This window comes from Vespa velutina, chromosome 4, assembly GCF_912470025.1.
Source record: "Vespa velutina chromosome 4, iVesVel2.1, whole genome shotgun sequence".
NCBI classification, from domain to species: Eukaryota; Metazoa; Arthropoda; class Insecta; order Hymenoptera; family Vespidae; genus Vespa; species Vespa velutina.
This window is the reverse complement of record NC_062191.1, coordinates 8915284-8937861: the sequence shown is the minus strand read 5'-3', so window position 1 is coordinate 8937861 and position 22578 is coordinate 8915284. Positions and strand designations below refer to the sequence as shown.

General features: G+C 29.1%; 2 protein-coding genes across 16 annotated transcripts in view; both read right to left on the bottom strand.

Annotated features, from left to right (window-relative positions):
- Positions 1 to 13420, bottom strand: part of LOC124948259 (RYamide receptor-like) — a 30332-nt gene extending 16912 nt beyond the window's left edge. For 5 of the 9 annotated variants that reach the window (XR_007100637.1, XR_007100636.1, XR_007100638.1 and 2 more), the window contains exons 1-8: positions 12678 to 13420; positions 10252 to 10823; positions 6739 to 6881; positions 4426 to 4598; positions 2980 to 3184; positions 2555 to 2658; positions 1400 to 1523; positions 556 to 722 (exon numbers count right to left, since the gene is read on the bottom strand). Coding sequence is in view for 6 of the 9 variants with exons in the window: in XM_047491612.1 (XP_047347568.1) it covers positions 556 to 722; positions 1400 to 1523; positions 2555 to 2658; positions 2980 to 3184; positions 4426 to 4598; positions 6739 to 6881; positions 10252 to 10568 (1233 nt within the window). In the remaining 3 variants the exon portion in view is untranslated. The remainder of the gene's footprint in view (positions 1 to 555; positions 723 to 1399; positions 1524 to 2554; positions 2659 to 2979; positions 3185 to 4425; positions 4599 to 6738; positions 6882 to 10251; positions 10824 to 12677) is intronic. The other 4 variants (XM_047491613.1, XM_047491611.1, XM_047491614.1 and 1 more) reach the window with 4 other exon arrangements.
- A 2669-nt stretch (positions 13421 to 16089) lies between these two features.
- Positions 16090 to 21289, bottom strand: LOC124948336. Of its 7 annotated transcripts, none has more exons than XM_047491794.1 (8): positions 20827 to 21078; positions 20524 to 20630; positions 19167 to 19649; positions 18449 to 18597; positions 17086 to 17375; positions 16937 to 17005; positions 16460 to 16579; positions 16090 to 16352 (listed from the first exon to the last, which is right to left on the bottom strand). In XM_047491794.1, the coding sequence occupies exons 2-8, from the start codon at positions 20607 to 20609 to the stop codon at positions 16299 to 16301; spliced, it is 1251 nt and encodes a 416-aa protein (XP_047347750.1). In that variant the 5' UTR covers positions 20610 to 20630; positions 20827 to 21078; the 3' UTR covers positions 16090 to 16298. The 7 variants fall into 7 exon arrangements, with proteins under 7 accessions (XP_047347750.1, XP_047347751.1, XP_047347752.1 ...); XM_047491795.1 differs by having other exon boundaries at positions 16484 to 16579; XM_047491796.1 differs by lacking the exons at positions 20524 to 20630; positions 20827 to 21078 and adding an exon at positions 21110 to 21289.
- Between the last annotated feature and the right edge of the window lie 1289 nt (positions 21290 to 22578).

Here is a 22578-nt window from a genome sequence, read left to right as displayed (position 1 = left end):
CATTTTAAAATAAAATCAACAAGATAATATAAGACAGAGGAATGAAAATTCCTCATATAATTAGTCATATAGTGAGAAAATTCCTAAAGTAAGAAATTAATTGCTTCGGGATATACATTATACTTAAACGTCAAGAGTATCCATCTTCTCACTAAGTTTTCTTCATTTCGTACTTGAAGACAAATTTATAGAACGTTAATTGCTTTCTATATACCTTTTACGTGTTACAAGAAATTTCGAGAGGTTTTTTCAATTCCAAGAAACTTAATTCCAATGATACAAAAAAAAAATTGTTATTAAACGAAGTTTGAAGAAAGCTTTCGAAGAAATTAAAAATAAATTGAAATTCATTCACGTACTGAAAGGACTCTGACATTTCTTTCTTTCTTTCTTTCTTTCTTTCTTTCTTTCTTTCTTTCTTTCTTTTTTTCTTTTTATCTTTCTTTCTTTTTATCTTTCTTTAATATTTGTTACGAAGATAAAAGTTTCACTACACGTTCAATGTAAATCATTCATTTAAAATATGCTCTAACAGACTGGATCAACTATGCTTACTTTACGACGTAGCTTACGACGAACCAATCCACGTGATCCACGTCGAAGAATCTCTGCAACACTTCTTCGAAAATTGCGTGTCATAAAGCAATAGAGGACGGGGTTGAGAGCACTATTCGCGTGTCCTAGGAAGAGACAGTAGGACAGGACGACCGATTTTCCTTTTTCTGTGAATAGTATCAAATTTATTTAACATTTTTTTTAAAGGCTATCACTTCTCTGTAGAAATCATTCGTTTCTTTAATTCTTAATGAAAACTATTTTATATAGATATTCACGTTTAATATTAGATAAATTAATATTTTATTCATCGTACTAGTGATATGAAATAATAACAAAAAATATATAGTACATTATTATATTGATAATATATTTGCTTAATAACTGATTAAACTCCGGTAATTAACAAAATATATATTTAATAAATATTCTATGCTTAAATGATTAATAGAAAATAGTATGTTTTCAAAGTTTTTTGATTATTTGAATCACAATGAAATAAATTGATATACTGTTGCATTCATTTAGATGTTGATTACAAATTCGAATAGTCAACAAAATATATTAGTAATATATGTTATGGATAAATAACAATTAATAGAGAGTCGATGTCAAAAAATTTATATAAGAATATTTCGTTAAGCTTTTGAACAATTTCGAATTAAAATTCGAGAATGAAATAAATTCCAATATAAAGTATGTGTGTTTTGATCTTATCCAATGAATAAATCATTTCACATTGACCCGATTGTCAAACGCTTTTCATTTGAAACTCATTATCAATGCAAGTTAGGTTTGCCGAAGCAAATAAATACTTTTATCCAAAACAAAACAAAAAACTCACTGATCATTTTCAGATCGATGAGCAGTCTAAGAACATTGTAAGGAAGCCAACAAAGGGCGAAAAGCACTGCGAGAAGCAGTAATATCCAAGCGATTCGTCTTCTCTCACGTACCAATCGGAAGTTCTACAATCAAACAGTTAGAAGTCGTTACTGTCTCTATTAAATAAGACGACTATCACATTTATTCGTTTCATTGAAAAGAATGAGGAGAAAGACTTATCGTCGTGTTATATGATTAGAAACAGTTCAATGAAAACTTCAAAGAAAATAAATCAGTTTAAAGATAAAAAAAAAAAAAAAAAAAAAAAAAAAAAAAAAACAAACAAACAAACAAAACAAAAAATTAATGAAGAAGGAAAAAAAGAATCATGAATGATAGTTCATACATAAAACTTATGTCATCTTATATTTGTTTTTTTGAATAGCCTTTAATGAAGTCTACAAGTGTGATACGAGACCGAATCGTTTCTTTTTTGACGTCATCGTAAACAATATATACACATGGAATATGAAAGAATATCTGAGCTTCAAACATGTTTATGACTCGAGACACATTTCTTCCCGCTCGTTGGCTTGCAAGCTGGTTTAGATACGAGAATTGTCCAAGATAAAATTTTCCGAGCGCTCCTGTATCATACATCTCTAATTTTAGTTCATCTAAGATTGAATCTTTTTTTTTTTTCCTTTTTTATAAATAAATAAGAAAAAAAGAACTTTAAATGGGACTCACGGTCGAAATATAGACTGAAGTATAAATATAAATATATATTTCAGTAAACTATTAGGTTGGTGCGTATGAAATGTCGGATTTTCTTTAATATATTCATTTAAGAATCCGACATTTCATTCGCACCAACCTAATAATAAATATATATTTATATTTCAGTTTATAAGAAAATTATAAATATATATTTCAGTTACTAGTAAAAAGAATATTTGGATTGTGTATATTTATGAATATATATTTATATCTCTTTTTCTAATTTGGTATATGAACATAATTATATGGATATGAAAAAATACGTGTTTACAAGCGAATTGACGTATAAGATATCAACGGGTGTTGTAATCCGAACGACAAACATTCAATCGTGTGTTAAACTCAAATACAGCAAACCAGTAAGAAAAGAAAGAAAACTTTATTCTTTACTAACTTGTTGAGAGCTAGCACTACCCTTGACACTGTCACAATCGAATGGCGGTTTCCTAGCACAAAGGGTCCGACCCATCATAGAGTAGGCCAATATCACGACAAAACCTGGCAAAGGAAGAGATAATTGAAATCGAAACGTCGAGACAAAGAGGTATCGATTTTCATGAAAAATTATCTTATATATAAATTTCATAACACAATAATATTATATACAATAATATTATTTTACGTAATCTTTGATAAGAAAATGAAACTTCATTTCTCATCTTTGATTCATCTTTACATGCGACTTTCGTGTTTATGTGTATGAAAGAGAGATACTCATTCTAAAATTTACTCTCAGTCATTTTCTTATTTATATTTCATCATTTATCGTTGTCTTTTGTTTCTCAATATGATAAATATAACTTGTAAGAAAGTACGTACCAGGAATAGCATAAACTAAAATAAAGCAGGCGGTACCGAATAAATCAGGCTCTATATCAAGCGGATTCAAATCTTCCGAACAGATGTAGAAAGCCGGCGGCAATCGGGAAGCGCGTGTATCGTTGCGTGAAAAATTCTCCTTTAGCGCCCAGGAACCATGAAAAGTAATATTAACAAGTTCCATCCCAGGGCTTTGGAGAGTCATCTGTCAAAGCGAAATAAAATACAAATTTTGTATAAATAAATCTATTGATGAATATCGATAAATACAGAATTCTGTTTTTATTTACGGCGATCCTTTCTAATTTATCAGAAGATCAAGTGTCGGTTTTTATCAATCGACCATTAAAACGATTCGTGTGTTATCTTTGATAATAAAAGATTTTCATACTGTGATAATAAAATCTTTTACAAACCAGTTCTTATTTTTTATATAACAAAACTTTATATAACTAACAAACTAATACTATGCTAACTATACTAATAATACTATACTAATACGAAACTAACAAACATATACTATATATGAACTAACAATTGTATAATTTACAATTTTTTTTATATTTTATTTAAAGAAAACAAACGATTTATAACTTTGAAGTTACAATATTTGTATGTATTTGCATTATAAAACGTATATGTTTTAGTATTTTTAATAATTATCATTTATAATAATCTTTTCATCGAGTGATCTTTTTAAAATAGGAAATGCAAACGTAAGATACTTTAGGATTATAAGGAAAAGTAATTTTTTCATGGAACACTTAAAGGATTTGCTGTAGTAGTATACAATGTCTCAGGAAATTTCGTTTAATGTAATCTCTTCTTCTTGTGATAGACAATTATTAATATTCAGTATAACTATCAATAATATTTATATGACATTGAAAATAAGTTATCTGATTTATAATTATTAATATTTATTTTTGTCTTTTTTTACTTCAAATTTTGTATAAAATCTGTTTTCATATTTCAGACCTATAATATAACAAAAAGAAAGAAAAAAAAGAAACTTTATCATATTAAAACTTAACGTGACATGGAATTACAAAATTACATTATGCATAAGATAATGAAATTTTTGTAAAAACGTGATGAGGAAAGATACAATTACTTTACAAACTTTTCTAATTATTATATAACTATTTCTCATTTCAAAATAAATTTAAGTATAATACATTTGAAAAAAACAAATTGCGAACTGCCATAAATGAACTCCTTGATGATAAAAGAATGGTATAACAATAAGTTACCTTATGACGATGAAATGAAATAATATTTCAATTCACACACACACACACACACACACACACACATACATATACATACACGTAGATGTACAATTGTGTGAGTTCAAAATTATTATATATGGAATTATAAAGGGAAAACAGATAAAACTAATTAACTCGATTGCAAAGTTATTAAAAATAATATAAATAAACTTACCCCTTGTAATAGAGGAACGAAGATACTCAAAGCTACTAGCCATAAAATAACTATGACAACTACGGTACTCTTTCGATTGAATACTCGTCGAAAAGCTATAGGACTCCGTATAGCTAGGTACCTATCGATACTCATCGCAGTAATTGTATACACCGAAGCAGCAACGGCCACACCTGAAAAACCAGCTTCGATTATGTACTAGTCGATTAATCGTCAAGGATCAACTTCCTTTCTTTATCGTTCTAATATTTATCGATTGCTCTAGATAACAGAGTATAATACATCCGTGAAAATTTATTTTACGTGGCCTCATTCCCTTTACAAGATTGCATGATATTATTTTTAAGTTGTTAAAAAAGCTTAGCGGTATGAAAGAATTCAGGTATAATAGGTATATTTGTAAAATTGTAACCAATTGAAAAATTTACCTGTATAAAATTATATAAAATATATTTACAAACCTGTTGATGATTTTCATTCTAGTAATTATTATTTTTATTTTCCTATCCTTTTCTTTGCTTCTTTCTTATTTTTTTTATTTGTTTGTCAATCGTAAAAAGAGCACTTAATAAAATAATTTTTAATCAACTAACATTAAAAAAGCTACGCCAATCGTACAAACTTTACAACTACGAAGCATGGCAAAAAATTTCATGGTTGATAAAATGCATATTTTGAACCATTATTTCAAGTCATTCGCTATTAACCAACTTTCGTCTGTAACTCGCATTGAAAAAGAAAAAGAAAGAGAGAGTATAAAGTATATTCTAACAATAAACATTTTCTCAACAGATAATTTCCAGATAACGATGACTGAGATTTTACTGACAAACGAGGTCACGGAAAAATATAATATTTGGTATGTATGTATATATATATATATGTGTGTGTGTGTGTGTATATATATATATGTATATTGCGAACTATGTTACTTCATCTCGACTTTACCTTAGAATAGTTCCATGATAGATATTTCTTATACTTCCTTTTTTTCTTTTTTTTTCTTTTTTTTTCTTTTTTTTTCTTTTTTTTTTTTCTTTCATGATTAGCAGCTACATTAAAGAGAAACAATTTTCGTCGAGCTTTTAAATCTCAACCGAGATTTCTTTGGAAACTAAATGAGTATGATATGATAATATCATATTCATTAAATAATGATACTAATAAGAAAGGAACAAAAAGGTAATGGAAAGAAAAATATATAAAAAAAAGTTCAGTAATTTTTATAATGTATATAAATCTAACGTTCGATTATCATCAGGTTCGCAATTGTATAAAATAAAGAGGGAAAAATATCGGCGAAGTTCGAAAAAAAAGAAGTTATGAAACTCAATAGAAAATGATTTACGATCGTTTTAAGAAGATTTGAAATATTTCTTATTGTTTGTGTTATTATGAATAATATAATTACGTATATGGAAAATATATATTGTGTCGTAGAATTTTACGCTATTTAAATATTTGCTAATAGATCATCCGTTCTTAAGATGTAAAAGAACAAAGTCAACAATGAATCGCATCGTATCAGTCAAATTCCATATTACCGAAAAAGGAATTATATTATATAATATTTAACATTCATCATGAATCTTTGATAATATTTGTTTTCTATGAAAGATGAATTGCACATGCGCCAGAGAACAAAGGATGAATTTTACGAACGATATTCATTTATTTCTTCTATTATTTCGCTTTACAATAATGAATATTAAATATGTAAATAGATAACGTTCATTCATTCTCTTTTATAAGAAAGTTATTAGTATATATAGATATAGAAGAATATGTTCGATCAATCCTATTTTCTTTTATTTCGAGATGAAAAGAATTTCAAAAGAAATATTTCAATGAATTTATTTACGCATGAAAAATACAATGGAATCTTTTTAATTAATTGTTGGTCGATATTACTAAGAAACGCTTTTAACTTTTAATTCAACTTAACTCGGTTTATTTATCAAGATCAATCATGATGGATTTATGGAATAAAGATGAAGACGATCGGAGTTTCACGGATTCCCACGAAGACGAAGGAGCTCACATGATAAAATGTAAACGTATATTATATATTTAATAAATTTAACTTATATTTGTGACTATAATCGAATTTTGGATGAAATGTATTATTCCTCTTTCGTATGAATTATCGAAGAGAGAAAATATATATTGTGTATAATTAATTTATTTCAATCGGGCCTTAAATGTTTCATGTCATTTAAATACTAAATTCGTCAACGATTGAAGTATTTTAATCGATTTATCAAATAGAAATTTGATGATAGAGACGAAATCGTAAAGCTTGAATAAACTTACCTTGTAGATATGAGGACAATTTACACATAACTTCGCCATAAATCCAGACAATCGAGACTGCTTGGCTGGCCGCAACTGGCATACAAATCGTAGTCACTAATAGATCGGCCACGGATAGATTCACCACAAAATAATTTGTAACACTGTAAACAAAAGAATAGTTGCTTATGTGTGTATGTATATCTTCATTAGAATGACAAGCGATAAAATTCAACTCATGGAGTGAATACAGAGAGTCAATAGAATAGATCCTATGCGAGGTTGACTATAACAAATAGAGGCATGGTGTTTATAGTATACTCGTGTATTGAACCTTGCATTAATATTTACAATAAACATTGTAATTTTCTATGGCTCGTTTTTTTTTACTTTTGAATAATATTATCGTTTCTCTTTAAATTTATATCTATCTAAGAATAAATTATTCGAAAGAACGAGAGCGTAAAAATTACTTTTTAATAATGGATAATATTAATTTAAACTAAAAATAACATTTCAATTCAGGAACAAGATAAACGGCTTAACAATTATATAAAACAAATCAAACAAACGATCGACTGATCATTGGGTTTCCTATCAAATATATATGTACATACGTATATACGTATATAGAAAATGATAAAATAAAATTAAAAAAAAAATAAATAAAAACAATTTATAATCCAATATGTAACCTATTTCTTCCACTCGAAAAATTGAAATAGTAATTCGTTTGATATCGAATTGTGTGGTATCCATGAAAACGTATATACTAATACTTTTCTACCTGAACAACTTCTATTCTGCATAGAATGTAATTTAGCCGTTGTAATATCGTGTAAAAAAATTTATTCCATTTGAACGTCGTGAAATTTATTATTGATCCATTCGATTCCATAATGAGCGAACAACGAATCAATTGATTTTTCATAAAATTTGCGAAATAAAAATTTTGTTTCGTATTCAATCAACGATCGGACGACGATAATGAAAATGTTTTAATTCGTAGGGACTATCGTAACTTCTTATTTCACTGTTGTTATCTTTAACGAAAAAAAAAAGGATAGGCCAAATGGTGTGGTTAATGTAAAAGTGGTTTCACCGACGGCTGAGACGACGAGACGAAATGGAGACTTCGTAGCAAAGGCGATAATTTTCGTTCGAAAAATAAGCGGCAATGTGTTTGCTTCAACGTTATTCTGTTCGTTCATTCGTGCGTCCATTATAAATGCGTACGTAGTGTTTATTTGAACGATGCACCCGCCGCGGTCGGAAATAAGCACTTTACAGTTTGCCTTCTGCATCCTCAAATACTTCTACATCCTACAAGTTCTTTATCGAGAAATTTTCTCTTCCATCGTTCATCGAATACTAATCGCTTAAGAATCTCTACATGTAACTGACACAGACTGATTCATGACTCAACGATAATAATTCATTTAGGCAAAATTCACTAACTTAATTATTAAAAACTTATTATATGAAATTTTTCACAAAAAAATAGTTCCTAATTCTTTTTTCTTTAAATACATTTACTATCTATCATATTAACTTTATGAAAAGGATGAGAGGAAGAGAAAAAAATAAGGAGCAAGAACGCGAGAAAAACACACGTAGAAAAGCCTTCAGTTACGAGACAGATATTTTTTTTGGCAAGAAGAGAAGTCATTCGATTCTCTGAGAAATGTACGAAATTTAGTGTAAAAAAATTCCAAAAAAGAAAATATTTTGAGAAAAACTCAAATACGTAACCGCCCCTCTTCACATTTCATGCCGAAATGTATCAGAGTATCGGAACGTGTTGCGTAATTGAGTTGGTGATTATGAAAGTGACTTAACAATAAGTTAAAATTAACAAAAAAATTAGTTTATCTCATAATTTTATAGCGATGACCGTTATTTTTTTTGTTTTTATTATTAACTTATTGTTAGATCACTTTTATAATCATCGGTTCAATTGATGATGTGCTCGGATCTATCGATATATATTGATACAAGCGCTATCGGGATGCTTTGCTTTTTAATCAAAAGTTTTCAAAAATCCCTCACATTAAAATGATTAAATTACAATTGTCTCATAAATCGATTTTCTCACTTGTCAAAATCTTATCCTATTATGAAAGTAATTGTATATTGAGATATGTTTTATTTCGATAATTCATACTATTCGAATATGAAATTCTCCTTTGTAATTAATCGTCCTATTCAACAGCGCAATGTTATTTACTCCAAAAGTAAATATTCTGTTAATTAGGCAATAAATAAAAAGACATCGCCTGTCCTTTAAAATTCTACCAATTATTAATATCGTTTGTTATGTACAAACAACGAGAAAGGGTATGTTACGAACTAAATAAAAGATAGATAATATTCTAGGAATAAAGTATCTGTAAAATAATTATTTCTACGAAATTTAATTTAAATGAAATTAACTTCTTTATTTATTATTGTTGCAACATCAAACGAAGAAAAGAAGAAAAAAGATGAAAAAATACTATGACAAAAAATCTTTTTCTCTTTTTTTTTTCTTTCTTTTCCATATGGATTTAATTAGATAAACATCGAGTGAACGATCAATAATATTTAGAAAGAAAACATCCGTGGAGTAAATTATACCACTGATGAAATAAAATCTTCTATTTACTATTATGTTACGACTTCAAAGAAAAAAAGAAAGGAAAAGAGAACAAAATGGACTCTGATTGTGAGAAAAAAACATTATCTTTTTTATCTTTTGCTCTTCTTTCACGTGGATTTAGATAAACATTGACTTTAGCATATGATCGAAAATAAATAAATTTTGACGATCTCCCCTTATATTTCCTCTTATTTCCTCTTATTTTCTCTCTCTCTCTCTCTCTCTCTCTCCCTTTTACTATCTCTCTCTTCTTCTTTTCACTCATTCATCTCCATGCACATTCAGCGCTTGTATCCTCATTTATCTAGCTTTGAGATAACGGTAGAATCTACTTCCGTTTTTCTTCGATGTATTTCAATCGAAAATAATATGTACGAATTTCCATAAAATTATTCAATTATTATACTTTGTTCGACCGACAATCAGTTACTTTCTCTGGTATATGAGTTACAGATAAAAAAATGATGTCTTTATTGACCTGTCCATACATATCTCAATACGTCATTTGTCTTTAATCTTCATATATACGAAAAACGAAAAAGATCTATTTTTTTTTTTTTTTTTTTTATGTTTTTATGTTTCCATGCTTTCGGTATATTATATCGTTACATTATACAATTTATAGCTGATAAATTTATGTGAACCTATTATGACAGTTTTTATTATTCTGTTATAAGTAAAATCACATAACATAATGCACGAACGATGCATAACAATCCGATAAAATAATTTGTAGTAACGCTTTTAACTCAGATTTTAGTAATACTTTCATATATATTTACAGCTAATGAATCAAAATCCGATAAAAAAAATAAATTATCCAATTATATTTTTATAGTATATCGTTCATAAATGTTATTTTCATGAATTGACAGAAATAATAAAAAAAAACATACCTTCTCATATAATGATACTTGAAGACAACAGCGATGACGAGTGCATTGGCTGTGACAGCTAATGCAATAACCGGTACATAAAGAGTAATTAGCAAATAATTAGGTTGTACGTGATTGAAACTATCGTATAGTTCCCACATCATATTGGTTACAATTGCATTTTGATCGTATACAAAAGTAGCAGTTGTAGAATTCGTCGTCATGGTTGTGCCAACGAACGGCGTTATAGTCGATGTCGTTGACGTTGACATCGTTGTTGTACTCCCATTATATATTTCAGCATCAAACCAAAAAGAATCGCGTAGCGAACGTGTCATAGTTGTTATTCCCGTAGGTAAAATACTTTCTATGTATCCCAAGAGATAATCACCATTATCCACATTCAAGACCTTCTTGGACTCTTTCTTTTCCTTTTCTTTTTCTCAGATTCTTTCCCACGAGATTAGATCAAGATAATCCAAAGAAAATTTCAGCTACCGCAATACAAACATCGGTAGTTTTTCGAGTATATCTAAAGATCCTTTTACCTTCGACATTTTTATTTTGAAGGGTGTAGCCAAAAGGTGGCGTGTCTATTTTCATAAAAAAAAAAAAAAAAAAAAAAAAAAAAGAGAAAGGTTTAATGGTTCGACGATGAACTTGTGAATATTTGTTAGAAGATCAAGACGTGATCGAACAAAAATTATTAAGAAATATCTAGAAATAATTGAAAGTTTAAATGAATTATCGTGAGCACTAATAATAACTAAAACACATGTATAAAATATTCTTGAAATAAATAATTTTATGGTAAATGATTAGATGGAATTAAACGGAAGTATTCAATTAAGTTACGTATCAATTCGATTTACAATTAGTTAATAGAATAAAATAGTAATCAAGTTCAAGATATATAGAAAATGTAATCAGAGGACGTTAATTACTAATTTTCTTTAATTAAATTAGTTAATTTCTTTCTTTCGAGAAAAATTATATTTCTTATGGATACTCCGTATAAAAATATGTAAAGTAGATGCGGTTGACTGAAAAAGAAACAAAACACACCGGATGTATTTTAAATTATAAAATCCCAAAGAAATCTTTTAACATGCGATTCGTCTGAAAGAACATCAGGAAATGAATATGCGTCTTCTTTTCTTTTTACTCGAATTTCTCGAGGACTTGGCAAGTATAATATTAAAAGAAAAAAAAAGATATATATATATATATATATATATATGTATATATATATTTATATAATTCGCTAGAGTGCAAGCGTTACTTTCGTCTTGACGTCATATCGTCGAAATTTTTCAAAACTAAACTCAATATGACAGATAATAGAATTCTTTGACTTCCATTATTACTCATACGTTTGTCAACGTATTGTTCAAACTTTAATAGGAAGTACACTCGAGTCCTGTACGCTTCGTTATATTCCATTCTTTCTTTCGCGATCAATTAAACGTCAAGTTCTTCTTTAACGGAAGTGAATTTTCATCCCGATAGTACGCACTTCTCGCGCCTTTTTTCTCTCTTTCCTTTTTTCTAGTAATTCCTTTTTTGTTCTGTCGATTCGTTAGAGAATATTATTAAAAGATCATTAATTTTAAAACGATTGCTTCTTTAAAAGAAAATTCTCATGCTTAATTGAATGAAAATCGAAATGAAATTTTTTATACTCCTTTATTAAGATCAATCGGATTAAAAGCAATTTAAAAAACTCGATAGGTATAGAAAAAGATTTTTAAAAAATCATCGATTGACTAATCGAAAAAATGAACATGGAATACTTTTTGTTTTGATCTTAGTACTATAAATCTCCAAGTACTTATATTTGTACAATTCAAAGTGCAATGTATTTTAACAGATTTTTTTACAATCTGATTATGTCTGATTTCATTGTAATTTTTTCAATTTTCTTATATATGATAGAACTTGTTTTAATAAAGATTCGAATATATTCAATTTATACAGTTGATTTGATTGACGCGATAATATCGGATTAGCTCTCTTCTTTTGTCTTCCATTTCATTTAAAATTGTAGTGCGTAATATCTAATTAATTTAAAATATGTATATCGTAAACGATTCATCGATAAATAAATAAAATTCCACGAAGGTTCACCGGTGGAAAAAGTTTCTTCACAAAAGAACTAAGAAATAAAGTAAAATATCGATTTTTTTTCATATTCTACCAATATCGACAAAATTTAATATCGTGTTAGAAATTTTCATCCATGGATATTATATATGTATCTCTCTTTCTCTCTTTCTTCCCCTCTCTTTCTCTTTCTCTCCCTCTCTCTCTCCGTATATATATATACATCTTGTATATATATATATATATATATATATATATATATATATATATATATATATATATATACATCTTATATATATACATTCTTTTTTATCTTTTTGTGTATCATGTAACTTCATTATTACCTGGAGAACTTAATTACTTACTCATTTATAACATAAATGAGGGTTAAATATCTTTTATATTGCAAATATTAGATACGTAATAAAATTGAAAAGACGACTTTTTCCTCAACATTATACAAAATCACAAAATCACAACAAACGTTACTCAATTTTTCCTCAAATAACAGATAACGCATATCAATTTCATTATAAACTTATATTCAACATTGCACTTTAGCGAACACTATCTTACACTGACGCAACGTGATAATGGTATAATTTTACCTCAATCGATAATAATATACACATCATATACATTTATAATAACCGCAGAATCTTTCCCAGGTCCATTAAACTAATCACCGTCATCACCAAAATTAAAAGAGAGAAATTCTTCCTCTACGATCGCCATGTTCGATTTTCGGTAGATCCTAATTTTATCGCAAAGTCCTTCGTCGAAATTTCGATTTCTTTATGGTTTCTTTTCTATCTCCGTTTTTTTGCTCTCTCTTTCTCTCTTTCTCTCTCTCTCGCTCTCTCTCTCTCTCTCTCTCTTCACTCTCTTTTTTCTTTTTCTCTGTCTCGTTTGAAATAATTAATGGAGAAGAAAAAATAAAAAGAAAAATAGGATTTATAAAAAAAAATTTATTCGCGATAACCGACCGTTATTATTTCAACGCGTGCCACAAATTTTTTCGTTCGTTGTCGCCGACAACAAAACAGAAAGAAGAATCGTGGCATACTGAAGGGAATAGAATCGTGACTCCCGCCGAAGGTGTCGAAGGCGCCGACGTACTCGTATAAACGAACCCACCTACACTTCATAGCCGAGAACGCGCCTGCGTCTTTCATCTTTTCGTCTCTTCTTCATCCTTCGCGCTTTCATAACGAAAATCAAGATCTTTTATATCGACATCTTCTCAAGATTATTTGCGAATAGTTCTCCAATCGAAATACATTGGATTAACCAATAAATAGATAATGTTAACAAAACCATTTTCAGAATTGCATATCTTTAAATAAACAACACTAGTATTTTGTACACAAAATTCTAACATTATTTATTGGCTTGAATTATTTATGAATTGTTTTTCGATAGGTATACATTGGATTAGCCAATAAGTAATGTTAATAAAGCCACCCTCGGTATTTTATATCTAAATAAACAACAGTAGTATTTTCTATTATTGAAAATTCTAATATTAAATAATTATTGGGTATCTTAATGTTTCTACGTATTTAAAAAAAATTTATAAATTTTTCATGAATTCATATGATTCGTTTTTTTATATACTGCAGATAATATACTTACTTGATAATTATGTAGATAACATACGTGCTTGATAATTATGTAAAGTTTCGTGATATTCATTTTTATTGAAATTTTACTTTTCTTTACGTTCTTGATCTTCAATGTAAAAATAAACCAAAATATTTCACTTTTGGATTTTCTTATATATTTATACGTTACTTTGCTCGACTTTGAACGATCATAAAGTAGAACGAAATCGAATACGAATTAATAGTCAAATTTCTGTTTCAACGACTATCGTTTGTTACAAAAATATTTACGATGTAGTTCACCAAATACGATGCTCAATGAATCAGCGTTCAATCGAAAAATTATTGATGTAAATGTTATTGCAATATATGATTTTTTTTAATTCAATAAACATATAATTACATATATATATATGTATATATATAATCATGATATCCTTAATATATATCACCTACAATATATATATTTTAGGTGAAAGGTTCCAAAGCTTGCTAATCCTGTGTATGTGTGTATGAGATAAGCCTATCGGCAATTAGACAAGGGATGGAAGGTTCTGGAGTTAGTTAGCTGTGTGTATGCGTGCATGAGATAAGTAAGTCTATCGAGAGTCGGACAAAAAGATAGAAAGTTGTAGCATTAGTTAGCTCCGTGCGTGTGTGTTGAAACAAATCAGTTGGCAATCGAACAGACCATGGTCTATTCTTTGTAAAGTGCATTGTTTATGAAAGATAGAGAAAGAGTTGAAATTGGAAGAGAGAGAAAGAGTGAAATGTAAATGCGGCATGAATGAGATAGGCAACGAAACAAGGAATAGGATAAAGAGAGATAAGAATAGCCGAATGCATATGTACGAATGTGAGTGGGGATGAAAAAAGCTACGGGGCGTACGTGAGAAAAGAACAGCGGAGTGATAAATAAAGTTTATCTTAAGAAAAACAGGCAAAGAGTCGTCGTAACTACGTTAGAGTAAAAACCAACATTCTGTATACTATTATTTTTCATAATAATATGAACTGTTTTTAGTTTTTTATTAATCTCGGCTATCTCTGAATATAGAAACGCCCACAAAATATATGTATACATATACATATATATATATATATATATATATATATATATATATATATATCGTATCTCGTTGTAAACTGTATATTCATTTACTATAAAATAGACATATCATTAATTTTATATTAAAATAATATTATCGCATTTTTATATTATAATCAAGATACTCTATAATTAAAAATAATCAATTGTTCTGCATCCAATCGTACGATGTATATTACACCGCAATGAGATACGATATTTATAATATAATAACATCAACACACATTAACCAGTTGCCGACATCATCATTTAGGCAGTACGAACTTAATAGCTTTACGATCCGATAATTTATTTATTCGTGGTACGTGTAATTTGATAAAGTTCCAATTAATAAAAAAATCATTCAATTACCATGCCGTAAAAAAAATAACAAATGTATTCATCGTGAAACAGAATCAAATGATTTTTTTATTTAGTCTTGTAATCATAATATTGAATTTAGTTTAATTCCTTCTTCGATCGATAAGTTTAATTTGAAATCACGTTCAACAAACAAAGAGAAATCGAGAGTTATTGCTTTGTGAATTTTCCAACATGACAATTTCTACCGTAGAAGAAAGAAAGATAGAGAGAGAGAGAGAGAGAGATAGAGCGCGCGAAATTCGTAGGTATCACATTACGTCGATATCGTTGTTTCTGTCTACAACGGCGACATATCATTTGATGGCAAAAGCCAATTGAAACTACATCGACTTTAACATCCTTTCTATACTTCGTCAACCCTGTCCATAGTTCTTCTCCTTGTTCCTTTTCTCTTCCTCCTCTTGACTTTGAAATTCAAGGGCATCCTTGGAAATTCACAATTCTATCGAATGTTCGTCGTATTTGTTATAATAACTAATAATAGTTTCAATAACTACGAAAATGTTTTATTAATCGATCTTTCAAAATTCTTTTCGTAGTTTTTCTTTAACAAAACATTGCTTTCACATACTTGATATATATATATGATATATGATATATGATATATGATATATGATATATGTATTTATATATATATATATATATATGTTTGTATATATATATACAATAATTAATGCGGTGGAACGAAGCTTATAAATGATTATTAAATGAAAATTAGATCGAACTAATCGATTCATTTAATCCAACCACTTCGTTCTTTCCGGCTACTCGAGGTTCTTTCTTTCGAATAATATTGGTTGCATCGATAGAATGACAACAAAACGTTCTGTCACGTGAAAATTAATCGTAGAGTGGGAATCAACGTGGAAGTTCATCTTCGATATAGGAGATCACACGTTATTGGCATGTAGAATCACCAGATATGTCATTATTCCTGAAGCTATCTGTGAAAGTAAAGATGATATATTTATTGATCATGGATGAAAAAACAATATAGTATTATGTAGGTATATGTTTTTAAGTAAAAAAAAAAAAACTGAGTTATATTAACTTTCTCAGCTTCGTATCGTCTTACGGAAAGAAGAAGAGACAGATCGATGCGAATCAAGCCGGCAGCAGCGAAAAAATAGACTTTCCTTAGCTGAAAATATGCCGCAGCCTCGATGTTATCCTGTAATTACGAGAAGCAGATCGATAAGGTTACAAAGAGTAAGAAAAAGAGAGAGAGAGAAAGACAGAGGAAGAGAAAGATAAAAAAAGAGAACTATGAAAACAAACATCGTGGAGTAATGCTTTGATAAAAGTAATCTTTCGGTCTAATTATTTCACTGTAATTAACTATCGAAGAACAATGATAATCTAGAAGCAAACAAATAATACGTAGGACGAGAGTAATCTTGAAATTCGAACTTGAAAGATCTTCGATTTCTACGAAGATCGTGAGAACTTTTAAATTGAAACAGAACACAAACACGAAAATGTTTGAAAAAAGAAATTAAAAGGAAGAGATTTTTCCGATAGATATCACCTGGGTGAAATTTCGTTTTCCGATGACTGAGGAAAGTGGGGAAAAGGCAATTTTTCCGACATCGTTTGCCTGGAAATATCAAATATGATATAGCATTATTTGTATGGAAATTCAAATAGAATATTCTTTTTTAGCTTTACCAAGCTCACCTGAGATGCCGTAGCATGACAAATAGCTATGATCAGAAAAAGATTCCCGACACAAGCAGAAATCAACAAGGATTCTCGTACCAGTAACAAAGTCGGCAATTCGTCACGTCCATTGATCGTGTAAAGTCTTGAAAGAGTATTAAAAGACATACTGATGATCCAAAAGAAAAGTGGAGCCGCGTAAACCGAATTTATAATTTGAGTCGCGTTTGACAAACAACAATGTAACCACCATATTTCTTCCAACCGAAAATTCATTCTCGCTCGTTCCAACACCATAATCTTTCCATCTGCAGTATTAAATAATTAACGTTAACATAAAACGCTGTTGCGATAAAAACAATAGAAAAGGAATTATTTTCGAAGGTAGAAATATTCTTTTTTAAATTATTATCAATAAATTTACTATTATATTAAAACCCATTGCATGTACAAGAGAAATTAAATATTTTTAATTATCGAAACAGAATAGAATAAATTTGGTACACATGTGATCCCACGTAAAAATAAAAATTTAATAAAACCTGTATGGAAAACAAGTTAGATATATTTGATGTAAATATATGTTATAAATATATGTTAATATATGTTAATATATTTTAACAATATATATATATTTTCTTGATATTAGTATATAAATGCATACCATTTGAAATGTTTTTACAATAGATTTATGGAATAACATATCAGCCGAACGATACTTCGTTTAACGCTTAATTTAACTTAAAAGTTAGTCTGATAAAGTAGCTTCATATTAATTGTTAATTGAAATAAATTGTTCCAGGAATAATAACGAAAACGAACCGTTATTAAAGTTCGAAATGAAGTACTTTAATATATACATATTATCTTGTAGAGTCCGGGAAACTTGAAAAAACATTAAGTAGACATAATAAAAGAGTGAAACTTAGATCGTTAATGAAACTCGTCTCGTACATTAATTCTTCATTCACGATGTTTGATATATATCAATGTTACGTGTGTAGAAGAACATTAACGGGTTCAATCGATTACTTGTCAACCTAGAAACGAGCTTGGTAGCTTTCTTTAAGATATGTGACGAAACGACATCACACGCCAGTTACCGTTTTAAGAAGAAACCAAATAGTGTGTATATGTTTGTATATGTGTGTATGCATTTACGATAAAGAAAATGAAGATTTATAAGCTAGAAAAAAACAGAGAAAGGAAGAAAAAGAAGAAAAGAAAAAATAAGAAAATAGAGAAGACAAGAAGCGATCTCGTTTTCTCGTTCTATGTTTCGAATCGATCGTAACATGTGACAAATAAAAGGCGTAAATAAATAAATAGAGAATGTCCTCGATGAAAAAAATTAGAATAGCATGTCAGGGAATGAACTTACCTTCAGGAAGTAACAATATCTCACAGAGCTTTCGAAATCTTTGATAGAGGAGAAAAGACAATCCGACAAATTTCAATAGCTGCATCGATATCGCCGCATTCACCATCCCATAAGTAATCCCATTGAACATCGGCGCAGATTCTTCGCAACTATGCACATATATACATGTACATCTACACGCGTATACTCACAATAATTTAAGAAAGAGAGAGAGAGAGAGAGAGAGCGGAAGGAGTGGAGAAAGAGAGAAGAGGAAATGCAAGAAATACGCACGAATCAAGAATGAAAGATTACATTGTAAGATTAAAGGTAAAAAATCTACCTGATTCAATTCGATGCGACTATGAAAAAACTTTAATTGAAGCGATGAGAAAAGATAAATGGTAAATTATTATAATTTGTGTTAAAGCTGTCAAGAAATACACGGTGAATTTATATTCTAGTATTTACTGATATTTCTGTGTATCAGTTCTATTTTATATCATATAAACATATCAACTAGAAAATACATATCCATTGTCCATGGTTAGTTCCGCGTTAAAATAAGAAACAATAAAACGTAACGTCATATAATGGCGAATAAAAACGTTAACGTCATATAATGGCGAATAAAAACAGAAAAAGAAATAAATAGATAAGAATATGATGTTGTTTATAATTCCATGAAATGTCATAGAACGTAAAAATATCGTAAAAAAGAATTTCCCGAGTATCTTACCAGTAGCTTGTATACCCAACGGCAAACCAAACCAAGAAAGTAATTAAAACTAAAGCTTGGCACTTGCGACGAGTGTTATTGTTTTTAGTTGGACGTTCGTTAAATCTCGTAGTGCGATCGAAGTTACGTAATTGGGCGAAGGCAGCATGAATCTTCCAATTCCAAGTAATCGAGAGAATAGCATCGGTAAAGAGACAAATGTAAGATAGACCTGTTCTCGCAAAGGTCAGCAATAAGCTCTTGTACTCGAGTTCAGTATCGATGATTATTAAATAGAGACCGATTACACAGGTACTCAAATATATGGACATCCATAAAAACGTGTATATCATGCCACGTCTCGTAATTAAAATATCTTCCTCGGTTATAACGTGTGGTCCACATCCGAAGAGTCTCGAAGCTTGTAAAAAAGGTTCTATGTCACGAGTCAATCCTGCCATTCTTCGAGATCCAACCGAGCTCTCTTCTACGAAACTTTCTATTCTGGAAAGAAATTAATATAATAAAATAACAATTTAATAAACATCCTTTTGAATAGTGAAATATTTCGATGGTAGTACCAGAAAAACAAAAATTGGTAAAAAAGTGTTCTTTAGATAAATGCGTAGTTCCTAATACGCTACTACACTAGAGTTGAAGTTGCTAAAGCATTCGGAAAACTAACTGAACTCTAAACGCGCCTTTTCTCCTATTGATCGAAAAATCCCCATACATAACGATTACATCTATCCTACATATATTATATAGAAATTTTTGAACTCACGTTTAAACAAATCGTATTAATTAGATCTATCATATAAACTATATGTGAAAAAACGAAAGATATAAAAATATAAAATACAGATATAAAAAATAATCTATAATTAATGAAGTATATGTAGAACATACGTATATCTATTATACATTCTATTAATGATGATATCTGTGAATCCTATGATAATCTTAATAAATATCTAAATAAAACAAGATTCTGAACCCTCAATAGATAAAGAGTACTTAAAGCCAGAAGCAAATCCCCAGTCATGCTATCCTTCAGATGTATTCGAGTCCATCGTCGGATGTCATCAAGATTAATGAAAATACTAGGACGATAAGAAATATACCGGATATCGCATAGATTATCTCTAGACATGTACAATGAACAGTTAGAATGATTTACGAGCTAAAAATCAAGGACCGTTTTTTTTTCGTCCGATTGTATTCCTTTCATCTTTAGCGCATAACATTAACAATTTAAAGGGCTGTAGGAGTTTGAACGATCGTAAAAGTGCCCGTATATCTTTTTTAATCGCGAAAACAAAGATGAGATCTTAACTGATATTTCATTTTTGTTTTTACGTCAATAATTTTACAGTACTGAAGTGCAGAGAATAATGAAACATGTCCAGGATCCAGTACATTCGAGTTTAACTCTCTTTTCTGGAAGGGATGGATGGCAGCCATTTTTCAGGTAGATGCAATGTCCTGGAAAAAAAATCTTCAAGAATACATTTGCAATGTAAATTTAATTTTCCCCTAAAGTTACGAAATTAATGTTGAAAAAATGCATCGATGAGACATAGCTGGCGTGCAAGAAATCAAATTTTAATAACAAAAGTGAAAATTGAATCTTGTTTAATATGAATTTAAATCGGAGTAACGTGCTATTAATCAATGTTACCTCTATGAAATAATTCTCTTTCCTTCCTTCCTGTTTTCTTGATTGAATTTGTACACTTGTTGTTGGGAAAAATGTAACATCACCATTACTAACTCTATGCATGTTCAACGTTTTTTATTATCATTCGAGTTTCTAAGTATTAGTAAACAATACGATCGTACCGATAAATGAGATAGGTAAGTCAACTTAGAAAAAATTGTTCAAACTCCTACATGTAAATTCTTTGTGGTACGATCTTTCCCTTACGACGACGCGATGACTACTACTACAAAACTAGAACTACCTATTGCTCGACAGCTTGAATACGCTGAGGCTTCCTTCTTTCATTCTATAACCTTTTCCAGCAAAACAGTTTCGAGAATGTCACGTTCCTCGGCCTACCTCGAGGACAACTTCGTCTTCGTCGAATGGGGTTAGATAAATAATATGGATAAGTGTTGAAGGGTCGAAACGATGAAGCACTTCGAAAACGATACGGATCTCGAGTTATACACGTACAAACGTATTGGGAATCACATAACATAGCAAAATAACGAAGGTTTCAATGGCCATTAACAAAGGTCTTATAATCCATAACAGGACTACTACGAAGTCGAAGAATAATGTTATGAAAATATGAAGATAAAAATGTCAAGGGAAGCAACAGCTGTTGATCGTAAATCGTCACGACGTAAAAATAATAATTCTTTTCGAAGTAATTATAATTATAAGTGGCACGCGATACTTATAAATTACATGTTACAGTAACCTTGAACTATCTCGTCTAACTATTATCGTTTTTGGATGATCAGAAAGCTTATGCTATGTCATTATTAAATATTTATTATTTAATATTTTTTTGATTTAAAAATAATAAGAAATAGAGTAATGACGTTTATTCATCTTTTTTTTTTTATCACCGTAAATGTTACTGAAAGACGACTTAATAATAAATAATTTAAAATGCAATATTTAATAATAAACATTCTTTACTATACTTGGTACATGAACAAATAATCACATCAAGATCATCACATATTTGATAAATTTCTTTGAAACAACATTGTCATACCGCATACACTTCCAATTACTTACCGTCGTTCATAAGATCGTGCAAGAGATACTTTATATGATGAATAGCAGTATACATGTAAGTATAAAATTACAGAATATAATAAAGGAGAAAAATCAAAAGAGAAAACACTTGAAATATCGAAGTATATCAAAATTTGTTATATATATATACATATATATATATATAAATTATATATATATATATATATAAATTTTATATATATATAAATTATATATATATAATTTTATGTATATATAATTTATATATAATCTCTACAATATTATAAAAATTAATATAACAATATTTAAATATAATTTAAAATAACATAGAAATGTTAAATCGAATGTAACATTGAATAAATTATTACACATATACATATATATGGTTTGAACTTTTAAAAGTTTATATATCCCCCGCCGGATAAATACGAAGCATACAATTGGCTTCTGCTTCTTGAATCTACCAATCAGCTTAAAGCGCCACGTAGCGCTAACCTAAGATATAATGGCACTAAAAAGGAAAGATATAACAAACTCAATTATTTAAAAGTACCAATTTATAACAAAAAACACAAATTATTAGGACTAATTAAATAAATTTTTCTATTAGTAACACTATCTATTGTTTCACTTGATTATGCTTGTTAAAAGGACCAATGAAATCCTTCCAAGATTCATGACGTTTTCCTAATTGGCAAT

What these genes read in the sequence shown, in the direction of transcription:
- LOC124948336 (XM_047491794.1), bottom strand. Translation starts at nt 20,609, where the DNA reads ATGGCTGCCATCCATCCCTTCCAGAAAAGAGAGTTAAACTCGAATGTA. An exon ending in GATATTGTTACTTCCTGAAG is followed by an intron (nt 17,376 to 18,448) that starts GTAAGTTCATTC and finishes TTAATACTGCAG; the next exon opens with ATGGAAAGATTATGGTGTTG. An exon ending in GAAAACGAAATTTCACCCAG is followed by an intron (nt 16,580 to 16,936) that starts GTGATATCTATC and finishes TCGTAATTACAG; the next exon opens with GATAACATCGAGGCTGCGGC.